The sequence below is a fragment of the Girardinichthys multiradiatus genome, chromosome 12 (assembly GCF_021462225.1).
Source record: "Girardinichthys multiradiatus isolate DD_20200921_A chromosome 12, DD_fGirMul_XY1, whole genome shotgun sequence".
In the NCBI taxonomy this organism is placed as follows: domain Eukaryota; kingdom Metazoa; phylum Chordata; class Actinopteri; order Cyprinodontiformes; family Goodeidae; genus Girardinichthys; species Girardinichthys multiradiatus.
The window spans coordinates 33828792-33852239 of record NC_061805.1 but is presented as its reverse complement, the minus strand read 5'-3'; the positions used below and the strand labels follow the sequence as shown (position 1 = coordinate 33852239).

The following is a 23448-nucleotide window of genomic DNA, read 5'->3' as shown; positions in this document are numbered from 1 at the left end:
AGTACTGCATTTTTTAGTTCACTAGTTCAATATTTTTTTCACCACAACTGTACAGTCATGGCCTTTAAAGTGTTTATGTTTACAACTTTTCTACAGACTTTTTGTTTGCACTAAATGCACTATTACGAAAACGTTTTGCATTATACTGTTATGCTTTTTTATATTGTTTTAAGTTAAGCAGGACGGAGGTCTTTTCAATAGTGGTTTATTTATTTTAGAAGGATATTTGTTTTTGTCTAGTAATTTTATTTTGCAAAAAGAATAAAATATTTTATAAATTGCTGAATAATTATTTTTCCATGGATATTTGTATCAGTCAAAACATGCATCGAATTAAACTTGGGTTCGAGTCCAATGTTTCCAAAGTCATTTCACACAAAGAAAAAGGGTGAAAAAAATCACCAGGTCGGTAGAGGTGCAGACAGTGGAGTTGGATGGCCCTACCAGGAGGTGTCCCTTATTTATTTATCAAGGAGTTGGCAACCCTAGCTACACACCACAACAAGGCTAACTCTGCTAACTGACCCAGCCTTCTTCCGGGTTTAACGGAGGCTAGAAAGAGACGTATTGGCTCGGTATTGCCACCTGCTGGACGATTGAAAGAAAGAAAGAAAGAAAGAAAGAAAGAAAGAAAGAAAGAAAGAAAGAAAGAAAGAAAGAAAGAAAGAAAGAAAGAAAGAAAGAAAGAAAGAAAGAAAGAAAGAGAAAGAAAGAACAGTCACTCTAAGGGTATATGTGCCCTACTTTAGTTCATGCTGCCAATGTCTGGAGTGGCAAACAGGCAAAAATTATGATTATTGTTCATTAAGAAAGACTTAACTTTTATTATGTAATGCAATTAAAATGTTTTGGAAAGTGTTGAACCCTCAAATTTCCAAGTAACCAGACATAAGTTCACTTTCAGAAAAAAAAAAAGAGAACTGTTATCTGACTGGCCACTTTAATTAGTCAGTCAGTCATTTTCTACCGCTTATTCCATAGTGGGTTGCAGGGGAGCTGGTGCCTATCTCCAGCAGTCTATGGGCTAGAGGCAGGGTACACCCTGGACAGGTTGCTAGTCCATCACAGGGCAACACACAAACAACCATGCACACACTCATACACCTAAAGACAATTTAGAACCACCAATTAACCTAACAGGCATGTCTTTGGACTGTGGGAGGAAGCTGGAGGACCCAGCGAGAACCCACACATGCATGGGGAGAACATGCAAACTCCATGCAGAAAGACCCCTGGCTGGGAATTGAACCCAGGACCTTCTTGCTGCAAGGCAACAGTGCAACCAACTGCGCAGCCCCCACATTAATAATATATGGTTTATTCTATAATGAAATGCTATCAACCCAACTAGAGGGACTCAAAGATTCCTGGTCTTCAGTTTAACTAGAGAGACCAGTTTTACTGATGTGCAGTATGTAAAAGGTCATTATTTATTTTTTGCTTAGATCACAGATCTTTAACAGCTGATTAAAATCTGACTGCTCTGTGACTGAATTCACAGATGCCAAAGCATGAACCAGCTTTTGGAATTTGACGTTTTATCTCCAAAACTTTAGATAACCGGCTGAATTTCTTTATTGAGTAAAAAGAAACTTTTACTGTGCCCAAAACAAAGCATCTTTCTCTAAACATTTAGCTGATCAATTACAATAATGAGTGGTTTTCTGAGATGCCAAACTGGTGTTGTATTGTGGACCCAGACTGAAGCTGACAAGATAAGCAGAACCCAATCAGATCAAGTAGCAATCTACTCAGCATTTCACACTTTGTTTTCACCAGAGAAGTGCCCAGAAAACAGAAATTTAACTGGATTGCTGCTATTTGCACAAACCGAATCATGGTTTACACTGTGAGAAAAGTTGTTCAATTAATTGCACAGCTGAATTCAAGGTACATACTTCAATCAAGGATTGAGGGTGGTGTATGAGATACCCCCTGAGTACCTCAAGTCTCTGGATGTTGTTGAGCTGTCATAGTGGACAAACCTCTTCAATATTGCGTGGCAATCGGGGCCAGTACTTCTGGACTGGCAGACCAGGGAGTTGGTCCCCCTTCACAAGAAGGGTGACTGGAGGGTGTGTTCCAACTATAGGGGGATCACACTCCTCAGCCTCCCTGGTAAGGCCTACGCCAGGGTATTGGTGGAAAGGCCGATGGTCGAACTTTGGCTACAGGACAAGCAGTGTGGTTTTTGTCCCTCGTGGTACCCTGTGGGGGCATGCTACAGGAGTACGGAGTCGGGGGCACTCTATTAGGGGCCATCCAGTCTCTGTACAAGAGGAGCAGGAGTTTGGGCTGCATTGCCTGCACTACGTCGGACCTTTTCCCGGTGCATGATGGACTCCGACAGGGCTGCCCTTTGTCACCGGTCGTGTTCATAACTTTTATGGACAGAATATCTTGGCGCAGCCAAGGACCGGAGGGGTCCAGTTTGGGGACCAGTGGATTTCGTCTTTTTATTTTGCAGATGACGTGGTCCTGCTGGGCCCCTCTAGCCAGGACCCACAGCATGCACTGGGGCGGTTTGCATCCGAGTGTGAAGCGGCTGGGATGAGGATCAGCTCCTCCAAGTTCTCGACCGGAAAAGCGTGGCTTGTCCTCTTCAGGTTGGAGGGAAGTTCCTGCCTCAAGTGGAGGAGTTTAAGTATCTCGGGGTCTTGTTCACGAGTAGGGGAAAAAATGGAGCGGGAGATTGACAGATGGATCTGTGTGGCTGCCACAGTAATGGGGGCACTGTGCCAGTCCGTTGTGGTGAAGAGAGAGCTGAGCCCATTGGATGATGACCCAGGACACGCTGGAGGGAATATGTCTCTTGGCTGGCCTTGGGCTCTCCCCGGAGGAGCTGGAGGAGGTGTCTGGGAGAGGGAAGTCTGGGTTTCTCTACTGAGTCTGCAAGTAGATGAACAAGTATGAGTTTTCTTTTTGGCCCCAATTAAACTAAATATATTATTGTTTATTCATATGTCTAAATAATACCTATATTATTTAAATTGGGGAAACATGCTACAGAAAATTTGTTTTCAAGAAGAAACATTGGGACATGTTTTATTGTTTTGTGCCAAATATGCTGAAACGAGGGAACTGGTCATGACAACAGGTTCCAACTGGAGATACAAGACTCAGAGCTCTCAAGCCTCACGCAATGAGCGTGAGACACACACATTTTCCTGACTCCACACACACACATGACATGCCTCACACTAAAAAAATAACAAAGCTAGAGGTGGGCGGAACGATCGAAAACATCGATGCCAAATCGGGATCAGAATTGGATCAATACTAGCGTGGTGAGAGCGACACGTTAGTTTCAGATATTTTTCTATGCATCCAACAAATATCTCGAATTTCTTCACAGAGTTCAGCAATGTGGGCACAGTGCTCAATGGCTCTTATGGTATCCACAATTGCGTCGTCGATGCTAATATTCTGGAGAGCAATTATAATCCCCCCCCCCCCCCCCAAAAACAAAAAACGGCTGGAATTATTAGGTAAACATTTTATATGAAACGCTGTTTTTTAAGGGAAAATTAAATATATTTCATAATAATGAGCTGAGAATCGAATATGTATTTAATTATTTCACAATTTCATTGTCACATTATATGTTTATCTATTATTTATTGATGTAGGTACTTATTTCATGTTTCATTTATTTATTTAATTTTGAGCCCTTTGACGTTTCCTAGCCAAAGGGTGTTAAATCAAATTCTGCGATCATTAGATGTAATTCCAGAGGGCGCTGTTGAGCCTGTCCAACTGAAATATTCAGTCATATTCTGATGACTGTTTTCAGAAATGTCATCATACTGGATATTAAATCTTAGTAATCAGAACGAACTTTCTGACACTTCTGATTGTTAAAACTATAATTTGAACAGTGACAAATGAATGTGCCCTGAAATGCAAAGGGTTACATTAATTTCAAAAGCTTCTGCATTTTGCATCAAATGCATGTTTAATTTATGTATTTGTCTAAATCTGTCCTTTATTGGATTAACTAGTTTTTGCGATTTCTATTTGTGGTTATTTGTAGCGAAGATGATTATCTTAATAAAACAGTTGGGAGAACAAAGTGAGGTAGAGGGACTGCTGTGGCCAAAACATCCATAATCTGTAGTTTCTTCAGCAGCAGTTGACATAATCTAACTCTGAACATTTCATTAAACTTGAGAGCTCTGTACAAGACCTTGTGGACAAAGACAATAGAACGGAATTGTATTTTTGTTTTTGTTTAGATACCTTAAAAAGACAGAGTTAATAAAGAGAAAATAGTATTTCTTACAAATATGTGTAGTTTGCACGGTGACGCAGTTGGTAGCACTGTTGCCTTGCAGCAAGAAGGTCCTGGGTTTGACTCCCGACCATATGGAGTTTGCATGTTCTCCCTCTGCATATGTGGGTTCTCACCAGGTACTCTGGCTTCCTTCCACAGTCCAAAAACATGACTGTTAAGTAAATTGGTCTCTCTAAATTGCCCTTAGGTGTACAGGTCCTTCTCAAAAAATTAGCATATTGTGATAAAGTTCATTATTTTCCCTAAAGTCATGATGAAAAATTAACATTCATATATTTTAGATTCATTGCACAGTAACTGAAATATTTCAGGTCTTTTATTGTCTTAATACGGATGATTTTGGCATACAGCTCACGAAAACCCAAAATTCCTATCTCACAAAATTAGCATATCATTAAAAGGGTCTCTAAACGAGCTATGAACCTAATCATCTGAATCAACAAGTTAACTCTAAACACCTGCAAAAGATTCCTGAGGCATTTAAAACTCCCAGCCTGGTTCATCACTCAAAACCCCAATCATGGGTAAGACTGCCGACCTGACTGCTGTCCAGAAGGCCACTATTGACACCCTCAAGCAAGAGGGTAAGACACAGAAAGAAATTTCTGAACAAATAGGCTGTTCCCAGAGTGCTGTATTAAGGCACCTCAGTGGGAAGTCTATGGGAAGGAAAAAGTGTGGCAGAAAACGCTGCACAACGAGAAGAGGTGACCGGACCCTGAGGAAGATTGTGGAGAAGGGCCGATTCCAGACCTTGGGGGACCTGCGGAACCAGTGGACTGAGTCTGGAGTAGAAACATCCAGACATCCACAGGCATGTGCAGGAAATGGGCTACAGGTGCCGCATTCCCCAGGTCAAGCCACTTTTGAACCAGAAACAACGGCAGAAGCGCCTGACCTGGGCTACAGAGAAGCAGCACTGGACTGTTGCTCAGTGGTCCAAAGTACTTTTTTCGGATGAAAGCAAATTCTGCATGTCATTCGGAAATCAAGGTGCTAGAGTCTGGAGGAAGACTGGGGAGAAGGAAATGCCAAAATGCCAGAAGTCCAGAGTCAAGTACCTACAGTCAGTGATGGTCTGGGGTGCCGTGTCAGCTGCTGGTGTTGGTCCACTGTGTTTTATCAAGGGCAGGGTCAATGCAGCTAGCTATCAGGAGATTTTGGAGCACTTCATGCTTCCATCTGCTGAAAAGCTTTATGGAGATGAAGATTTCATTTTTCAGCACGACCTGGCACCTGCTCACAGTGCCAAAATCATTGGTAGATGGTTTACTGACCATGGTATCACTGTGCTCAATTGGCCTGCCAACTCTCCTGACCTGAACCCCATAGAGAATCTGTGGGATATTGTGAAGAGAACGTTGAGAGACTCAAGACCCAACACTCTGGATGAGCTAAAGGCCGCTATCGAAGCATCCTGGGCCTCCATAAGACCTCAGCAGTGCCACAGGCTGATTGCCTCCATGCCACGCCGCATTGAAGCAGTCATTTCTGCCAAAGGATTCCCGACCAAGTATTGAGTGCATAACTGTACATGATTATTTGAAGGTTGACGTTTTTTGTATTAAAAACACTTTTCTTTTATTGGTCGGATGAAATATGCTAATTTTGTGAGATAGGAATTTTGGGTTTTCATGAGCTGTATGCCAAAATCATCCGTATTAAGACAATAAAAGACCTGAAATATTTCAGTTAGTGTGCAATGAATCTAAAATATATGAATGTTAAATTTTCATCATTACATTATGGAAAATAATGAACTTTATCACAATATGCTAATTTTTTGAGAAGGACCTGTAAATGAGTGTGTGCATGGTTGCTTGTCCTGTATGTCTGTTGCCCTGCGATGGATTGGCGACCTGTCCAGGGTGTACCCTGCCTCTTGCCCGTAGACTGCGGGAGATAGGCACCAGCTCCCCAGTGTCCCACTATGGAAGAAGCGGTATAGAAGATGAAGGTAGTTTATATATATATGTGGCAGTTTAGTATCACGATCCACATTCCATTCCAGTTGGTGGTAGTAACGCACACAATGTTTTTTGCCAAACGCAAAGAAAATCCAAGAAGAAGAAGAACCAACAAGCAGCAGCCTGTTTTGTTTTTTAAAACAATCTTGCTTACAAATACAATGACACAACAGGACATAGAACACAGAATATTTGACAAAGTATGTCAGATGGATAGGCTTCCACAATAAATACAGTTGGTACAGAAAATAACGGACACGTTATGACAAATTAAAAATGTTAAGTGACCTACAACATTCATACGTTTTTATAGCATTTTTGTTTGTACTCTTACAAATAGTGGATAAATATAGTTCGATTTCCTTAACCAAAACTGGAAAAAAAAAGGTGAAGATGATGAAAACTTACATTTGTGAATATAAAATTTGCCAAATATTACAATTAGGGTACTTGCTAGTATTCTGTTTGTATTAGTATTCTTTCCATGAAAACCAAAAATAATATGCTCATACCTCAGTGAAACCATGACATCAATATTGCAAATTATTAAGTTGTTACATTCCTTCCAAAATTTCTTTGTAACATGACAATTCCAAAATAAATGTTTCTGGATGCTCTTTGCAAAACTTACAATTGGGGTCACCAACAAGCAGCAGCCTGAGACGCCCTGAAATTACACGCTCCGGTACAGTAGGTGGCGATATGCACAAAAACGTTGGTTGCGAGTCGCTAATAAAATCGAAGAAGAAGAAAGAAGGAAAAAGACGATCGCGTTAGCAGAGTTAGCTTTGTTGTGTTTTCTGAGCTGAATATTTGTGTCTCTGCAGCAACAATGTCTTCAGCTCAGTTTCTGAGAGAGTTTATCAGGTAGCGACTGACCGCTGCTGCTGAAGAAATCTTCACAGAGGTTGATAAAAGTTTCATCAAACGATGGGCGATGGTTTTATCATAAAACCGTCGTCCAATACGTGGAAAAGCTGGATCTTCAGCGCAGACTGTTGGAAATCAGACGTAAACACCAAATAAAGCTACAGAGAATAGGTACGAACCATCAGCGGTACTAATGTTTTACTGCAGGAAAGTCTTGTTGAAGGGATTTTATGGTTAAAATTATCTTTCTTGAAGTTTAGTGGCCCAACTCAGGTGAATCAGCCAAGGAAACATTCTCATTATGAATCACCAAATCTCAGTTTAGTTTGAGACGAAAGTATCACAGAGTGAAGATCTGAGTTATAGGGAAATAGGAAACATCAGATGTAACCTTTTCTTTAAACAGAATCCTAATAAACTAAGCAAATGATTGCTCAGTTTATATTTTCTTTTAAATCCAGAAACAGTTTTGCTCCTGAAGGACACCTTCTCTTAGGCCAAAGCATCTATCAGCATTGCACTTAACGTTAAATTAAGAGACTGATCTTGTTTTAGTTTAGATTTAAAGAAACCCCACATTTGTATTTTTCTGATCATTCAGGCTAGAAGCGGATTAAGGAATTTCTTCAACACCATTGAAGATGACGGTGAGGAGACAAACTTCTGAACACTGACATGAAGCAGCACGGAGGACTGTGATATATAAGTGTCAACAATGAACTTCATATAGTGATAATTTGCTATATCCATATTCATTACTGAACAAGTGATAAGAAAATAAATTCAACAAGTGGACAATAGTTTCATGTTCAGATATTTCACTACCTAACTATGTGGGAATTAATACAAAAGATTTTTTGAAAGCACGCTCATTTTTATTCTGGGCTTGTACAGCAGGTGTTATATTTTGAAGCATAAGAAGACTAATTTTAAGTTGCATGGTAGGGTTGTGTGTAGTTTTCATTGTAGTGCATTTTATGACAGACGGAGCTGTAAGTATTGTTGCTGCTCACAAGTTTGTTAACCTACAAAAAATCTGTGTATGGCATTAAGCTTCATGATGTTTTCATTGAGATCAATTCTAAAGTATGCAGCCATATTGTTGGTCCTCGCAATGAAAGGGAAAACACTTTTTGACAAACTGCTGCTAAGAAAAGAGAAGTGGTGTGTTGAAAAACTGCATTTCATCAAAAATGATCTGAATGAAATGGTTATTAAAACCTCTAACACTCTCTACACATCATTGGATGGCATGTCACTCAAAGACTTAGGAACCTACTACATTTCATATAAAAATAGACATTGAAAGTAAAAAAAATACCTATACCTAAAACATCTGAACCATTTGTGTTGCAGCATGAAAACGTGCAGGACAGAGGACCTGGGTTTGAGACATCAATGATTTACATCTAAAAGCATGACAAAATTATAAAAAAAACTATATAACTATTGAGTAATGAGACCTACTGGATACAAATCAGAATTAATTTTATTCACCATGTTTGTGATGCAAACAAGGAATTTGGGAATTTGACTTTGGTTCCAATTAAGACATTTTAAATATAAATATATCAAAAGGGAATTAAAAAGAAAAATGTTTTGTTTATATGTTTATATACGGTGTTTTTACAAACAAAAATAGTTATGTTGCTTTTATAACAAAAAACAATGATTATTACATTGCTGCTTCTAAAATAATCGAGAGCCCAGAGTGTTTATGGTCCTTTTTCATGTACAATGCATCCAAAGCTAAATATATTTTACTTCAGTCAAAATTTGTGGAATAAACTTTAATTCCAGCTAAAATAGGACACTATTTCTGATTGGTTTTGTCCTTTTTTTTTTTAAGTGATGGAAAGCTAAAGCTAACTATTTTTAAACATATTTAAATAAACATGCTAAGGGCAGATCCTTTCTTTCCATTTCTGCTCACTTTTAGCATAAAACCTTTACTTGCAAAAAGCTTTACCTCCGTTGGTGGCACTCTTTATTTTGGAGGTATTTCTTGTATAAAAGAGTAATGAGAGGAACAGAGGGTATAATGCTCTAAAGACCTACCAGAGTGAGCTGTCCAAACTCTCCTCATTCCAGAACTTTCAATGGCACTGTAATAAATGAACCTTACACTGTAGCAGCAGTGTGATGGAGATTTTAAAAGTTTTAACATCATAGCCTTTAAAATGTAATGCCTTAACACCTGTTACCAGCCCCTGTCTAATGCCACACAGTATGCCAAGTGACTACAATGATATCATCACTGGACCTGTAGCTGTGGCTGCAGGTTCCACCCACTCAGGCCATCCTCCATCCCACAAACGGGGAGGATTTGTCTATCTGTTCACTTCAACATGCCATGCATTCAAACACAAGCATAATTCTCCATCTCCTCAGGTTCCATCGTTTTTGAACAAGAGAGAATACCTGGCTGCAGCTGGATTTGTCAAAATCATGTATAAATGTACAATTGACCTTTCTAGGGTCAATGTTTCAAGCTGGCTACAATGCACAAATTACTCTTTGCTGCTTTTGCATGCAGCATACTGAGACACATTGAATGAGATAGGCACTCTAGACATGATGGGTTTTCTGTTTTGGTAGAACCACAGAAAAAACTGTTTTATGCTAGTTTGTGAACAAAACATGCTTACTACTTAGCTCTTATAAACAATGGTGGCCATGGTGTGGTAGCTATCATAAAGAGATACTGCTGGACGGCCCTTTTGCATGCAAGGAAGGGTCAGTGATGTGAAGTGAAAAGACATTGTCAAAATGAGACTACACAGTTGTCACTTAGCCCCAGAAAAGGGCAGGTCCTCCCTGTCATTGAACTTGACCCGGATGCTGTAGTAACGCATTTAGGTTGTTATTGTGAGTACTCAATCCCTGTGCTCTTGTAATGAATGTATTGAAGAGTGAACTTTATTTTTTGTAGTCATTTATTTCCTTTCTTGCGGATCTCTGAAAAGAGTCTTAATATCTAAATTAGTATTCACAAAAAAAGCACACAAAATATATATTTTTTACAGAAAGGGATAAACCTGTCTTGTACAGTTTAACTAAAGCACAGAGCAACGATTTAGGTAAGTTGAGTTTATATCATGTTATAAGATGTATTTGGTATAATTTGATTTGCAGGGTGGGTGAGTCAAACAATACTTCTAATTTTAATTTCTGAAAAAGCGCAAATGTGTGGTTATTTGATATTTTGATGGTTAGTAATCTCCAAACCGTCTTTTGTTCTGTGAAATAACTATTTTTTGTTATTGTCACATTAATCATCATTGTTTATTCTTTTGCTTGTCCAAACCACTCACAGCATTGTGTCTGGAAGGAAGAGGATATTCGTACTGGCCAGCGGTTCAGCAACCAGAAGAGGAACTGCATTTTGGGCCAAGAAGAACCAGGATCTCAGCACATGATGGAAAACCATGGCAAAGGAAAACCTGCATGGATAAAAGAAGAAAAGAAAATATTAGAACCTCTGTGGAGAAGAGAAAATCGGGGAGAACCAGAGCCTCTCTTCATGAAAGTGGACCAAGAGGAACCAGAATCACAAATAAAAGATGAACAAGAAGAAATTGAACCTTACCAGGTAAAAGAAGAACTAGAATCTCTGCGGATAAAGGCCAAACAAGAAGAAATAGAACCTCCACAGATTAAAGAGGAGTGGGCAAAACCCAAACCACCCCAGATAAAGGATGAACAAGAGGAGTCGGGTCCTCCCGAGATAAAGGTTGAACATGAACCAGATCCTCCTGAGATAAAGGTTGAACATGAAGAAGCAGATCCTCTACAGATAAAGAATGAACAGGAGGTACTCTGTATGGGTCTAGAGAAAGAGCAGCTAGAACTAAAACAGCAGACTGATACCTTCGCCGTTAATACCACCTTTAAGGAAAGTTACCACTGGGAACCAAATGCAAACAGGGAAATACTTGTCCAGATCTCTTCTAAATCTCAAAACCAAAATCGGGAAATGAGCAATTATCAAGATTCAGGATCGAGTAGCGATGAAGAACTAAATCAAAATAAGAGGTGTCAGAAAACCAGAGATCTCAGTGACACTGTAGACGATCCAACCACAAAACGACGGAAGACAACACACATGAATGATAATTTGTCTTCTTGTAAAGTTTGTGGAAAGTTATTTGCTCGAACTTATTTGACAGAACACATGAGAATTCACACAGGTGAGAGACTTTTCTCATGTACAACCTGTGGAAAAAATTTTATTACTGGAAGCAAGCTGAAAATCCACATTAGAACTCACACTGGTGAGAAGCCTTTCTCATGTTTGACCTGTGGAAAACGTTTTAGTGATAGTGGAAATTTATCTAAGCACATGAAAACTCATTCAGGTGCGAGGCCTTTTTCATGTTTGACCTGTGGAAAAGGCTTCACTAATAGGGGAAATTTATTTCAGCACACAAGAACTCATACAGGTGAGAAGCCTTTCTCATGTTTGACCTGTGGAAAAGGTTTTACTCAGCAAATTCACTTGAACGATCACCTGAGAATCCATACAGGTGAGAAGCCTTTCTCATGTACAAACTGTGGAAAAAGTTTCAGTGAAAGAGGAAATTTATTTCAGCACATGAGAACCCATTCAAGTGAGAAGCCTTTCTCATGTTTAACTTGTGGAAGAAGTTTTACCCAGCAAATTCACTTGAGTGATCACATGAAAATTCACACCGGTGAGAAGCCTTTCTCATGTTTGAGCTGTGGAAAAAGTTTTCGTCGAAGCAGTCATTTGACCGTTCATATGCGAACTCACCCAGTTGAGAAGTTGTAGTCATGAGAAAGTTATGGTTCAAGGTTCTCTCAGAATGGTGACTTGACTGATTAAATGGGAAGTCACCAAGGTGAGCAGGTTTAATCCTGTGAATCGTATAAGTCCTGGGATATATTTTTAAGAACTAAGTTGAGAACTCCAGATGAGATGTTTTTTGTGAGTCCTCCATTCCTTGGATTTGACCTTTAACCAACAGCTGTTGGTTTTCGCCTTATCAAAATGTCTTTGTAAGACACAAGATCTAATCAAAACAAACTGCTCAGCTAATAATCTTATTTTGCTAATTTAGAAATTCAGAAAGTCTACTTAATAAATAATTAATAATCATGTTTTTTTTTACATTTAGTGTAATGAAAGTATTTTCAATAAAACTGTAGAATTCACTCTTAGTAAATATTGTCTAACTCGAGATAGTTCTCATATCACCCCAACTCAGCTTCTGATTGGTTGAACAGTCTCTTGATTACTCCTTATTGAGAAGTGCATTCTCTGGGTGATCTGACTCCAGAGTTTCGACTAAACCTTAAAAACCATCTGGAATGTTTTGCCAGACCAGATTAGAGAGTGCTGAACAGCCTTTCGACACTTGATTGCATTAGTTGACTTTTATGGACTATCCTGCCAGCCAAGTGAGACATAGGTAAGAAAAACTATGTCTCAAATGCACACCTTATTATAAGTATGTATGTTTATTTTTTTTGGTTAAAAAAGTTTCTGTTCTAGGGATAGTGAACACTGGTGCACCTTTCAACAATGATCAATAGGCTTATGTTATTTAAACATGCCTCCAGTAATTGTTGGACAACTATTTCCAGTTGTTACTTAGGTTATATTTAAAGCTAAAAATTGATCAGTGACTATATTTTGTTTCTTAGAAACAAAACGATGTCACTTGTTAAGAGTCACAATAATGAATAATCACAATTTGCTTTTATTTTCTGAAATGTAGAAAAAATTAATTAATCAAGAAACTAACTGAAGCAAGAAATGTACCAGCTGTTCGTACCTTTTAAATTTAGTTTTTAATTTGTCATTGCTTTGTTTCTTACCTGTAAAATAAATCATGACATTCTTAGAGCCACACAATAGCCACATAAGCTTATTATCATCACATTCAGATTTATTGTCCGATTTCTAATTATCAAATCGATGACTTTTATCATATTGCTGGTACACAAAACAGCCAAACATTTGAGCAGACTAAGTATTTTATTTAACTTTAAACGCACATGTACATGCTTTTATGTAGATATGAAAAAGTATTGTGTGTTAGTGTATAATGTCCAAAACAGAGTTCAAAGGGTAGAAAAACTGTCAGTCAGTCAGTCAGTCATTTTCTACCACTTCTTCCATAGTGGATTGCAGGGGAGCTGGTGCCTATCTCCAGCAGTCTATGGGCGAGAGGCGGGGTACAGGTCGCCAGTCCATCGCAGGGCAACACACAAACAACCATGCACACACTCATTCATACACCTAAGGGCAATTTAGAGAGACCAATTAACCTAACAGGCATGTCTTTTGACTGTGGGAGGAAGCCGGAGTACCCGGTGAGAACCCACTGTAAAACTGTAAAAGTGTAAAAAAAGCAACTGTCATTTGTGATTCTGTTATCTAGGTCAAGGATCGGTGACTGCTGCGCAGCTCCATTGGTTGTTTACAGTGAAACCCAAAATTATCCAAACACCTGCAGATTTAGATATAAAACTATTATCATTCAATTATGAAGATGCAGTTGAGATGGGCATTTCTGAAAAGACAAATCGATGTAAAACGAGAACAAATCCTAAAAAGAATATATTTACATTTAATGAAAAATAGCATGTTAAGAATTATTTATACCCCTCTTAATATTCAATAAATTGTATTGATATCACAGCTATCAACCCCATCTTATAATGATTGGGACCTTCATTGATGCTGCGTCCTTCATCCCTCTAGAGGCTCAGTTTACAAACACCAGTTGCCGCCAAGGCCACTAAAACATTTGGTGAAAAAACTGCAGACTGAAAAGGAAATCCTGCAGAAAGCTGATACAGTAGGATTTTCAGGTCACTTTTTAAAATTGTTGTAAATTGATGTTTTGATTCTTATTTTGAAGACAGTCTAATAGTAATTCTGAACTACTGATTTTGCATCACATACCCATCCCTTGTATTTTTCTTTTTTTTCTGAGTTCTTGCACCATTGCCCTCTCCAGTAGTTGGGGCTCTATATAACCTATGCGAAGAGCTGGCACCTAACAGACACATAAATAAAATATATACAAATGTGTTGTGTCATTAACTTGAAGGATTACTTGGATTTGAGTGAATAAAAAATGTGAATAAAGACTGGATTTGTTATATCGTGCTACTTACCAGTAGGCCTCACTCTGAAGATGTTAGGCGTGTTTTAAGCCAACACATTAAGTCACACCCCAGAACATTTACAAAGCTGTGAGATGATATGCTTAAGCATCCAAATGTCGAATAACTTCAAAACCTCCAAATGCTCCTCCAAATGGTTTTTAAATTAGAATATGTTACTTTAGAACAGATCAGAGACAACATTACTGTATCCGTGATTATTATGACCGATGTCCCTGACCAAAGGGACTGATTATTATGTATACTTTAAAGTACTGCTGGATTTCAAAACACCTTCAGTCCAGTTAATCTACAGCATACCCTTGATATTTTGATATAATCCAGAATGTTGGAGAGCATGAAAATTGTATAATTGTGTCTTTTCACCCATCATTTTACGTGGACTTGGCACCAAATGTAAAATGACACACAAACAAGAACTAGTTATGGTATGTCAGTGTCAACTGACAATTTGTGGTTAAACTGCTCTTAGTTGGTAGCAACAATTACTTTGACAAAATATATATTAGGAAATAGAAATGTCATTACTGATACATGTCCAGATCTTTCTTTCCATTCACATTTGCCAGTTATACTTCCGTCCACAAGGTGGCGATGAGCCAAGACTTTTCTTTTCAGCCTATATCAAATCAGGAAGGAGATCTGGGCTTGTTAGCATTATTAGCTTTGTTGTGTTTTCTCAGCTGAATGTTGTCTCTGCAGCAACAATGTCTTCAGCTCAGTCTCTGAGAGAGTTTATCAGGGAGCGACTGACCGCAGCTGCTGAAGAAATCTTCACAGAGGTTGATAAAACCATCGACCATTACGAGGAAGAGCTGGATCGTCTCAGACTGCTGGAAACTAAATTGAAACCTCCAATAAACCTACAGAGAATAGGTATGAGTAATCAAAGTCACTGATGTCATTTTATTGAGCACAGAGCTGCAGAAATGTATTGTTGGACGTGTGTACAAAGGTGTGGCTGCATCAATGCCCGATCAAAATACCGCGAAGGTAAATAAACGATTTAAAAACTGTTGTAGTAGTTTTCTTTCAGAGGTATTAAATACACAATTATTATTTTATGCCAGGCATCCTACAACATTTCTAACTAACTTTAAAACATGATTCAAATAAATTGAAAAATACGCTGAAACTGGAGACTACACTCTGCTACAGCAACGTGTCCGACTGAACGAACAAGCATATTTGGTCTTATTTGAACTGTAATATCTGTACAGGCTAAGGCAGGATATGTGGCGTTAGTAAGTTGTGTGTTAGGATTCCTGCAGTTTAACAGCTGGATCTGAATCATTTTCAACCAGCACAATTTGTGTAAGACAGCGTTCATTTAAAAAATGTCATCTATGTAAATTTACTCCAACATGTAGTGCAGCTCTGTTCCTCACCAACAATAACAGTATGGTACAATATTGGTGAACATTAAATATCAGCGGGTGCTCTTTGGCTATTGGTACAACTCCTTTCGTTTATTTTTCCAACTCTTCTGTCAGAGATGAGCAGCAGTGGAGGACTGCAGCCTGGAGACCAAGTTTAATAGCGCTCGTCTAGTGAACCTAAGCCACGCCCCCTGTGCGTTTACCTTTCAAAATATAAACTCGCGTAATATATCAGCATGGCGTCCTTTTTTCGGGTGATCAAATGTCAATTTTAAATGTTTCTTACACGAGAAGTAAACCGATTTGAGGTGTGCAGAGACTGCTGCAGTACTTATAAAGCGGTCAGTATAACGCTGGGATATGAAAACTCCTCCGATGAACAACTGTCAATAAAAAACGAAGAAGAAAAGTTCGTCGACGGAGATATGAGCTGGCGGCATCACTGGTATATTCCACTAGAGGGCGATCTTTTACTATCCATCTAGAAATAGCTAAATTTGCCAATAGACTGGATAGCTTTTATCATTACGTTTGAAACGTAAAGTGTACCTTGGTTTGATACATAATTCTGTATTTGAAGAAACATCTGCTAATACCAAATGTTAGCCACTAAGAGCAGGGGAATTTTTCTGTTTTCTATCTTTTCCTGTAAATATTAGTGTGCTGGAAAAAAAAAAATACATGCTGTTTTTTTTTCATACATTTTCTGATAAACGTGCTGGTAATACACCACCCCTCATCCACATTACCAGTATCATAGTATCATAGGCAAATCTGTATTGTGCCCCCTTAGAACAAATCCACCACTGGTGATGAGATGCACAGAGTGCTGTGTGCACTTTCACTGTTCTTTTTGCTCCATTGGCATGTACAAGACAAGGTCGAAGGCCATGGTTTTTCAGCACTTCGAGGTGCAAAATGCACTCCAACATGAAGGTTTGTTCTCCTGAGGTTTGTGCTATGCCATTATCACTTGTTCGCTTGTCACCATTGCTGCAAAGCAAGTTGCTGTATTTTAGAAAGAAAGCACATAATGTTGTACATGATTACTTTTGTCTCTTTATAGATTTCTACATAACATAATGCCATCATGCCTGCAGGCCAAGAAACAGTGGCCATTTCCCTTACTGCAGTATTACTACAGTCAAAAGGCAGGATGCAGAGAGGCACTTTAAAATCTGCTGGCCACTGTCTGTATTGGTGAGGACTTACGTGTGTGTTTGTCAAAAACTGTGATGTGGGTGCGAGTGTTATTCCCAGGTGCATATTAACTCTCTGACACAGTTTGGTGTTTTTTTCAACACTATTCAATTTTAGTTTTTGATATCTTTAGAATTATTTAGATATTGCAGACTGTAAAACTCAATGTAATTACGATCTCTGCTTTGCATGCTATTCATTGAAAATCATTTTCTGTATATTTCACCAAAAGGTATTGGACATTATTAGAATTAGAAATATAAATTGTATTGGATATTTGACATTCATGATTAGTACTGATATTAATCCAAAACAATAATTATTGAATGTAGAAAACTATATTCTACCTTATTAGGTAGTAGAAGGACCACAGGAAACAACAACACCAAGTGATCCCATTTGAGCTGTGGGGTATATATTCAGAGGATCCCTACCCTGCAGCAAGTTCTGCAAGATGCAGTATTGACCCTCAGCTACTTTTGAGCTCTTTTATGGATCTCACCTGTTAGTTTTCTGTGTTCATAGTTGCTGATTTTGTCCTGTGTGTTTGTGTGTGTGAATAAATAAAGAATGATAAGATGCTATGCATTAATTTCACACATCAAGGGGAAATTGTTATGTACGGTGCTCCTGATGAGAGCTTAAAAGTCCTGAAGTCTTCCAGCTGTGAGGATAAAGAAAGAGAAGCAGGGTGACCACATTCTGATTTCAAACAAAGAGGAAGCTCTGCCTAGAGATAATTAAGGTTAAGTTTAAAGGTTACATTTAAATAAAAACAAAGAAGTTTTCCCTATATGTATAGAAAACTACAAAAATTGTCTTTATAAACAATGTTATGAAGATGCTATTCAACAAGTGATCGAAAAATTTCTTAAACATCATACATAAAACGGTAGAGGAACAATTAAAACCAGACATTTGATTACCTGAAAAAAGGACAAGTTATGATGATATATGACGTGAGTTTGTATTTTGAGAGTGAAGCACATGGGGGGCGAAGCTTAAGTTCACCACACGGGAGGTCTCCAGGCTGCAGCCATACCCGTGTCGAAATGTGGGGGATCTGGACAGACAGCAAGCTCAATTGTTGGCAGTAAACCTCTGGCACCCCTGGCACCTGAGCTGCCACCAGAGGGTGCCATTTCTAGCTGCCACTGCCACGAATTGAGCTAGGCCCTGCCAAGAACCTGGACATGGCTGGTTTATGGTGAAATAATGTTCTTTTAACATCCGGACTATAGCTCCAATGGTGGTTATGATGAACCTTTTTATAGGCCACCAGTTTATATAACTGGCTAATATTAACTTGAACACAAGCAGCACAGATGCTATCGAAAAAACTGAAAGATTTCAGATGGTTTCTTGGGTTTGGATGTCTTTTTGCACATTCCCTTCTTCATGTAGATAACTTGGGTTGTTGCCGACGTCTGATGTAAATATTTAAAGTAAGAAATACATTGTTATTTTTACCGTTGTACAGTACACACCAAAAGTTTGGACACATCTCATTCAAAGAGTTGTCTTTATTTTCATGACTATGAATATTGTAGCTTCACACTGAAGGCATCAAAACTATGAATTAACACATGTGGAATAATATACTGAACAAAAAAGTGTGAAACAACTGAAAATATGTCTTATATTCTAGGTTCTTCAAAGTAGCCACCTTTTGCTTTGATTACTGCTCCACACACTCTTGGCATTCTGTTGATGAGCTTCAAGAGGTAGTCACCTGAAATGGTTTTCCAACAGTCTTGAAGGAGTTCCCAGAGATGCTTAGCACTTGTTGGCCTTTTTACCTTCACTCTGCGGTCCAGCTCACCCCAAACCATCTCGATTGGGTTCAGGTCCAGTGACTGTGGAGGCCAGGTCATCTGGTGCAGCACCCCATCACTCTCCTTCTTGGTCAAATAGCCCTTACACAACCTGGAGGTGTGTTTGGGGTCATTGTCCTGTTGAAAAATAAATGATGGTCCAACTAAACGCAAACCGGATGGAATAGCATGCCACTGCAAGATGCTGTGGTAGCCATGCTGGTTCAGTATGCCTTCAAGTTTGAATAAATCCCCAACAGTGTCACCAGCAAAGTACCCCCACACCATCACACCTCCTCCTCCATGCTTCATGGTGGGAACCAGGAATGTAGAGTCCATCCGTTCACCTCTTCTGCGCCGCACAAAGACACGGTGGTTGGAACCAAAGATCTCAAACTTGGACTCATCAGACCAAAGCACAGATTTCCACTGATCTAATGTCCATTCCTTGTGTTCTTTAGCCCAAACAAGTCTCCTCTGCTTGTTGCCTGTCCTCAGCAGTGGTTTCCTAGCAGCTATTTTATCATGAAGGCCTGATTCACAGTCTCCTCTTAACAGTTGTTCTAGAGATGTGTCTGCTGCTAGAACTCTGTGTGGCATTGACCTGTTCTCTAATCTGAGCTGCTGTTAACCTGCGATTTCTGAGGATGGTGACTTGGATGAACTTATCATCCGCAGCAGAGGTGACTCTTGGTCTTCCTTTCCTGGGGCGGTCCTCATGTGAGCCAGTGTCTTTGTAGCGCTTGATGGTTTTTGTGACTGCACTTGGGGACGCTTTCAAAGTTTTCCCAATTGTTCGGACTGACTGACCTTCATTTCTTAAAGTAATGATGGCCACTCGTTTTTCTTTACTTAGCTGATTTTTTCTTGCCATAATACAAATTCTAACAGTCTATTCAGTAGGACTATCAGCTGTGTACTGTATCCACCTCCTGCACAACACAACTGATGGTCCCAACCCCATTTATAATGCTTGAAATCCCACTTATTAAACCTGACAGGGCACACCAAGTGAAAACCATTTCAGGTCACTACCTCTTGAAGCTCATCAACAGAATGCCAAGAATGTGTGGAGCAGTAATCAAAGCAAAAGGTGGCTACTTTGAAGAACCTAGAATATAAGACATATTTTCAGTTGTTTCAAACTTTTTTGTTCAGTATATAATTCCACATGTGTTAATTCATAGTTTTGATGCCTTCAGTGTGAAGCTACAATATTCATAGTCATGAGAATAAAGACAACTTTGAATGAGAAGGTGTGTCCAAACATTTGGTCTGTACTGTATGTCTCCAGTATGTTATGCAATATTATAAATGATGATGTTAATTATTTCAAATCTTCCATTGGGGTCAGAAATGCTTTCATTGTCAGTAAACATTGTTTTGTTAATTAGATGGTCACCCCCCATTTGGAAGTGTAGAAAGGTAGAAAGGCATGAGGAAACTGTGGTGTGCGTAGCGTTTATGGTTTTGTTTTACATATGAGTACCCTAAAAGTAATGCATTATCTGCCTACAGTTTTTCTAGGTTATATTTTTATATTTCTTTCAATTCTGAACACATTCCAGATTAAAGATCTTAATGATTTCATAACTAAACTAAATGCCTGGTATTAAGCTATAGGCTTGGTTAGCATCATGTATATATGTGTATCTGGTTGGGTGCACGGCTGTGAGTCTAATGTTTGGGGATAACTTTAAATGTGGTTGCTCTAAAAATGACAACAATAAAAGGGAAGATTTTGGTGGGGGGTGTGCGCTCTTTAATTTTATATACCGTTAATGAATGCTCATGCAATAGGCTGCCGAAACAGTGATAAATTATATTGTGAAGAGCAATTGTCCGTTTTAATAAAAGTATAAAAGAGACAATGTTCAAAGATCAACTAATGAAGACAGCTGACCAATAAAAATTCTTAATCAGCATTTTTTCCCTTTTGCCTGTCCAGACCTGCCTAAGCATTATTTCTGGAGGGAGAGGGATTCTCTTTCTGAGCAGCAATTCCACAACTATGAGAGGAACTCGAGTTTGCACCAAAAGGAGCTACAACCTCAGCAGATGCAAGAGACTCAGGGAGAGGTGGAACCACTGCAGATGAAAGAGGAACAGGAGAAACATGAACCACTACAAATAAAATACAAACAGGAAGAACTAGAACCTCAGCAGATGCAAGAGAACCAGGATGAACTAGAAGTCATCTGTGTTAAAGAGGAGCTACAAGAATCAGAACTACCACATATAAAAGATGAACAGGAGGAATTTTGTATCAATCTGGAGAAAAAGGAGTTTGAACCTAAGCAGGACACTGAAATGTTTATAGTGAACCTTGCTTACAAGAACAAGAAAAACAGGGAGCAAGAACTAAGCAGGGACCAGATCTCTTCTGAACCGCAGAACCAAAACCAGGAAAGGAGCATTCATGAAAAATCAGGAACAAGTAGAGGGGAAGAACTGAGACAAAATAAAAAGTGTCAGACAATCAGAGGTCACAATGAGAATGTAGACAGTCCAGAGGTAAAAAGACAGAAGAAAACTCACATGAATGATAAACTGTCTTGCAAAATTTGTGGTAAATTTTTTGCTCGGAATTATTTAAATCAGCACATAAGAACTCACACAGGTGAGAGGCCTTTCTCATGTTTGACTTGTGGAAAAAGTTTCAGTGAAAGAGGAAATTTATCTAAGCACATAAGAACCCATACAGGTGAGAAGTCTTTCTCATGTTTGATTTGTGGAAAAAGTTTTACTCAGCAAATTCACTTGACCTGTCACATGAGAACTCACACAGGTGAGAAGCCTTTCTCATGTTTGATTTGTGGAAAAAGTTTCTCTCTAAGTAGCAGTTTGTCTGGTCACATGAGAACTCATACAGGTGAGAAGCCGTTCTCATGTCTTACGTGTGGACTAAGTTTTAGCAAAAGAGGAAGTTTATTTCACCACAATAGGATTCATACAGGTGAAAAGCCTTTCTCGTGTACGACCTGTGGAAAAAACTTTAGTCAAAGAAGTAATTTAACTGTTCACATGAAAATTCACACTAGTGAGGAGTTGAATCTGTGTGAAATTTGTGGCTCAAGTTTTTCTCAACGTGGAGACCTGACTGATCACATGAAAACTCACAGAGGTGAGCAGGTGTAAACTTGTAAATCTTGTAAGATTCTTAAACACTATTGTACTTCCCAGGGGAGAAGTTGGGCTCTGTCGATCATGCTTAAAATGTCAACCTAAATCACCAGTGAAAACATAACATTTAAAAACGATCAGTGACAGTTAAAAATCACTAAATAATCACAGGTTGCACATAGTTGAGCATTTCCAGCTACATGTTTTAAAAGGCTTTTCACGAAAGCATCAATAACTTAATATGTTTTCTTATTTTTTATTCGGCATCTTAACTTCATAGTAAACTAATCAAACCACCTTCTGAGCCTAATTCACTGAGGCTGACTTTTGGCTGATGTAAGCGCCTGTTGTGTAGTGAGCTTAAAATATTTTATGGTTAATAAAGGCAAATAGTAGTTCATGCATGGTTGTTTTTAAAATGTTTATTTAAAAGGCCTGCCCAAGGTTTACAGGTTGGATCCGATGTTTTTGTGTTGTTTAGGTCTGGTCAATATTTTCAGTTACTTGCTAGGAAGCGCATGTTTTATTTCTCAGTCTGTGTTGACGATCGGAAGATATGTGCTGTGGAGTGTTCAGATGAAAAACACATTGTACTGGCAGGTGTGTCTACAAATCACTTTGACTTAATGTAGCCAATTAGGTGTACAAATTAGTATTTTATGTTGTTCACATGGAAAAGATGATTGCTGTGAGAGAGCTTTCGAGATTGTTAACCACGTGGTATTAGAAGCAACTGTTGCCGATTTGTAGAAGTCAAACTACTGAATTAAAATAGAATATTTTGCTGTTCATAAAGTCCTCATGGCATGACATGGTGACATCAATGTACAAATGAATGCATTTCTATTGTTTTGTAGTTTTGTAAAACTAAAATCAAAACTATACTAAAATTTCAGAAGTAAAAATGCTTGAATTAAAAAAACACGTTTTTATCAGCAGCTCAGCTGTTTACCAGGACAGATGCTGACATCTAGTTGAAAGAAATAAAATAACATGTGTTCTGTCCTGAGTTATGTATCTGTAGGCAAATTTTGATGTTCAAAATGTTCATTTTAATTTATTCGTTTATATAAATGTTTGCTGGTGCTGATTCAGTGTTGGAGAGAGGTTTCTTTCATGGAAATAAAAAGCTGTGTTTTTTAGAAATCAAACTACAATTGATGATTCTAAATATTTAAATTTTCAAATTTATTTTCTTTTTCCTTTTTATTACATGTTTCTTCGGACTAGAAGTAAGAATCCCGACTTGAATCTGATTGGGAAGCTGTGTATAGAGCTATAGATTAGGGTAATGGCAGGCATGCCTTCCAACCTCCAAGACTTGGTGCTCATCACTAAAGATAAATCATCCAAATACCAGTTGAAACATGCTAAAAGTGCTCAGCAGTTGTAAGAAGGGTTTGATTGTTGTAATAATAACTTTTATAGAGATTTTTCTATTGAATATTGAGATGGCCATAACTTTCAGCATGAACGTTTTTTTGAGAAAATGTAAATAACAGATAAGTGTTTAGTCTTTAACATTCTTGGATTTTTGAGAGTCTTCTGTCCCATTCCTTATCAGAAATAAGCGTCTTGGTCAGGTGTATGAATATTTTTGAATTTAACTGTTTGATATCAGTAGTTAAAAGAAAATCATCACA

The 23448-nt window shown here is 38.5% G+C and overlaps 2 protein-coding genes across 2 annotated transcripts; both read left to right on the top strand.

The window, feature by feature from the left end:
• The first annotated feature begins 7007 nt into the window (after nucleotides 1–7007).
• On the top strand, nucleotides 7008–12306 carry LOC124878242 (zinc finger and SCAN domain-containing protein 2-like). Its single transcript, XM_047382103.1, has 3 exons — nucleotides 7008–7302; nucleotides 7733–7778; nucleotides 10448–12306. Exons 2-3 carry the CDS (start codon nucleotides 7773–7775, stop codon nucleotides 11921–11923), a joined length of 1482 nt encoding a protein of 493 aa, XP_047238059.1. The 5' UTR covers nucleotides 7008–7302; nucleotides 7733–7772; the 3' UTR covers nucleotides 11924–12306.
• A 1077-nt stretch (nucleotides 12307–13383) lies between these two features.
• LOC124878241 (zinc finger protein OZF-like) lies at nucleotides 13384–22956 on the top strand. Its single transcript, XM_047382102.1, has 2 exons — nucleotides 13384–15165; nucleotides 20631–22956. The coding sequence occupies exons 1-2, from the start codon at nucleotides 14808–14810 to the stop codon at nucleotides 21818–21820; spliced, it is 1548 nt and encodes a 515-aa protein (XP_047238058.1). The 5' UTR covers nucleotides 13384–14807; the 3' UTR covers nucleotides 21821–22956.
• The last annotated feature ends 492 nt before the right edge of the window (nucleotides 22957–23448 follow it).

Coding starts and splice junctions, on each gene's coding strand:
- LOC124878241 (XM_047382102.1), top strand. CDS start 14,808: ATGTCATTACTGATACATGTCCAGATCTTTCTTTCCATTCACATTTGC. Junction 15,166..20,630: donor AATAAACCTACAGAGAATAG/GTATGAGTAATC, acceptor TTGCCTGTCCAG/ACCTGCCTAAGCATTATTTC.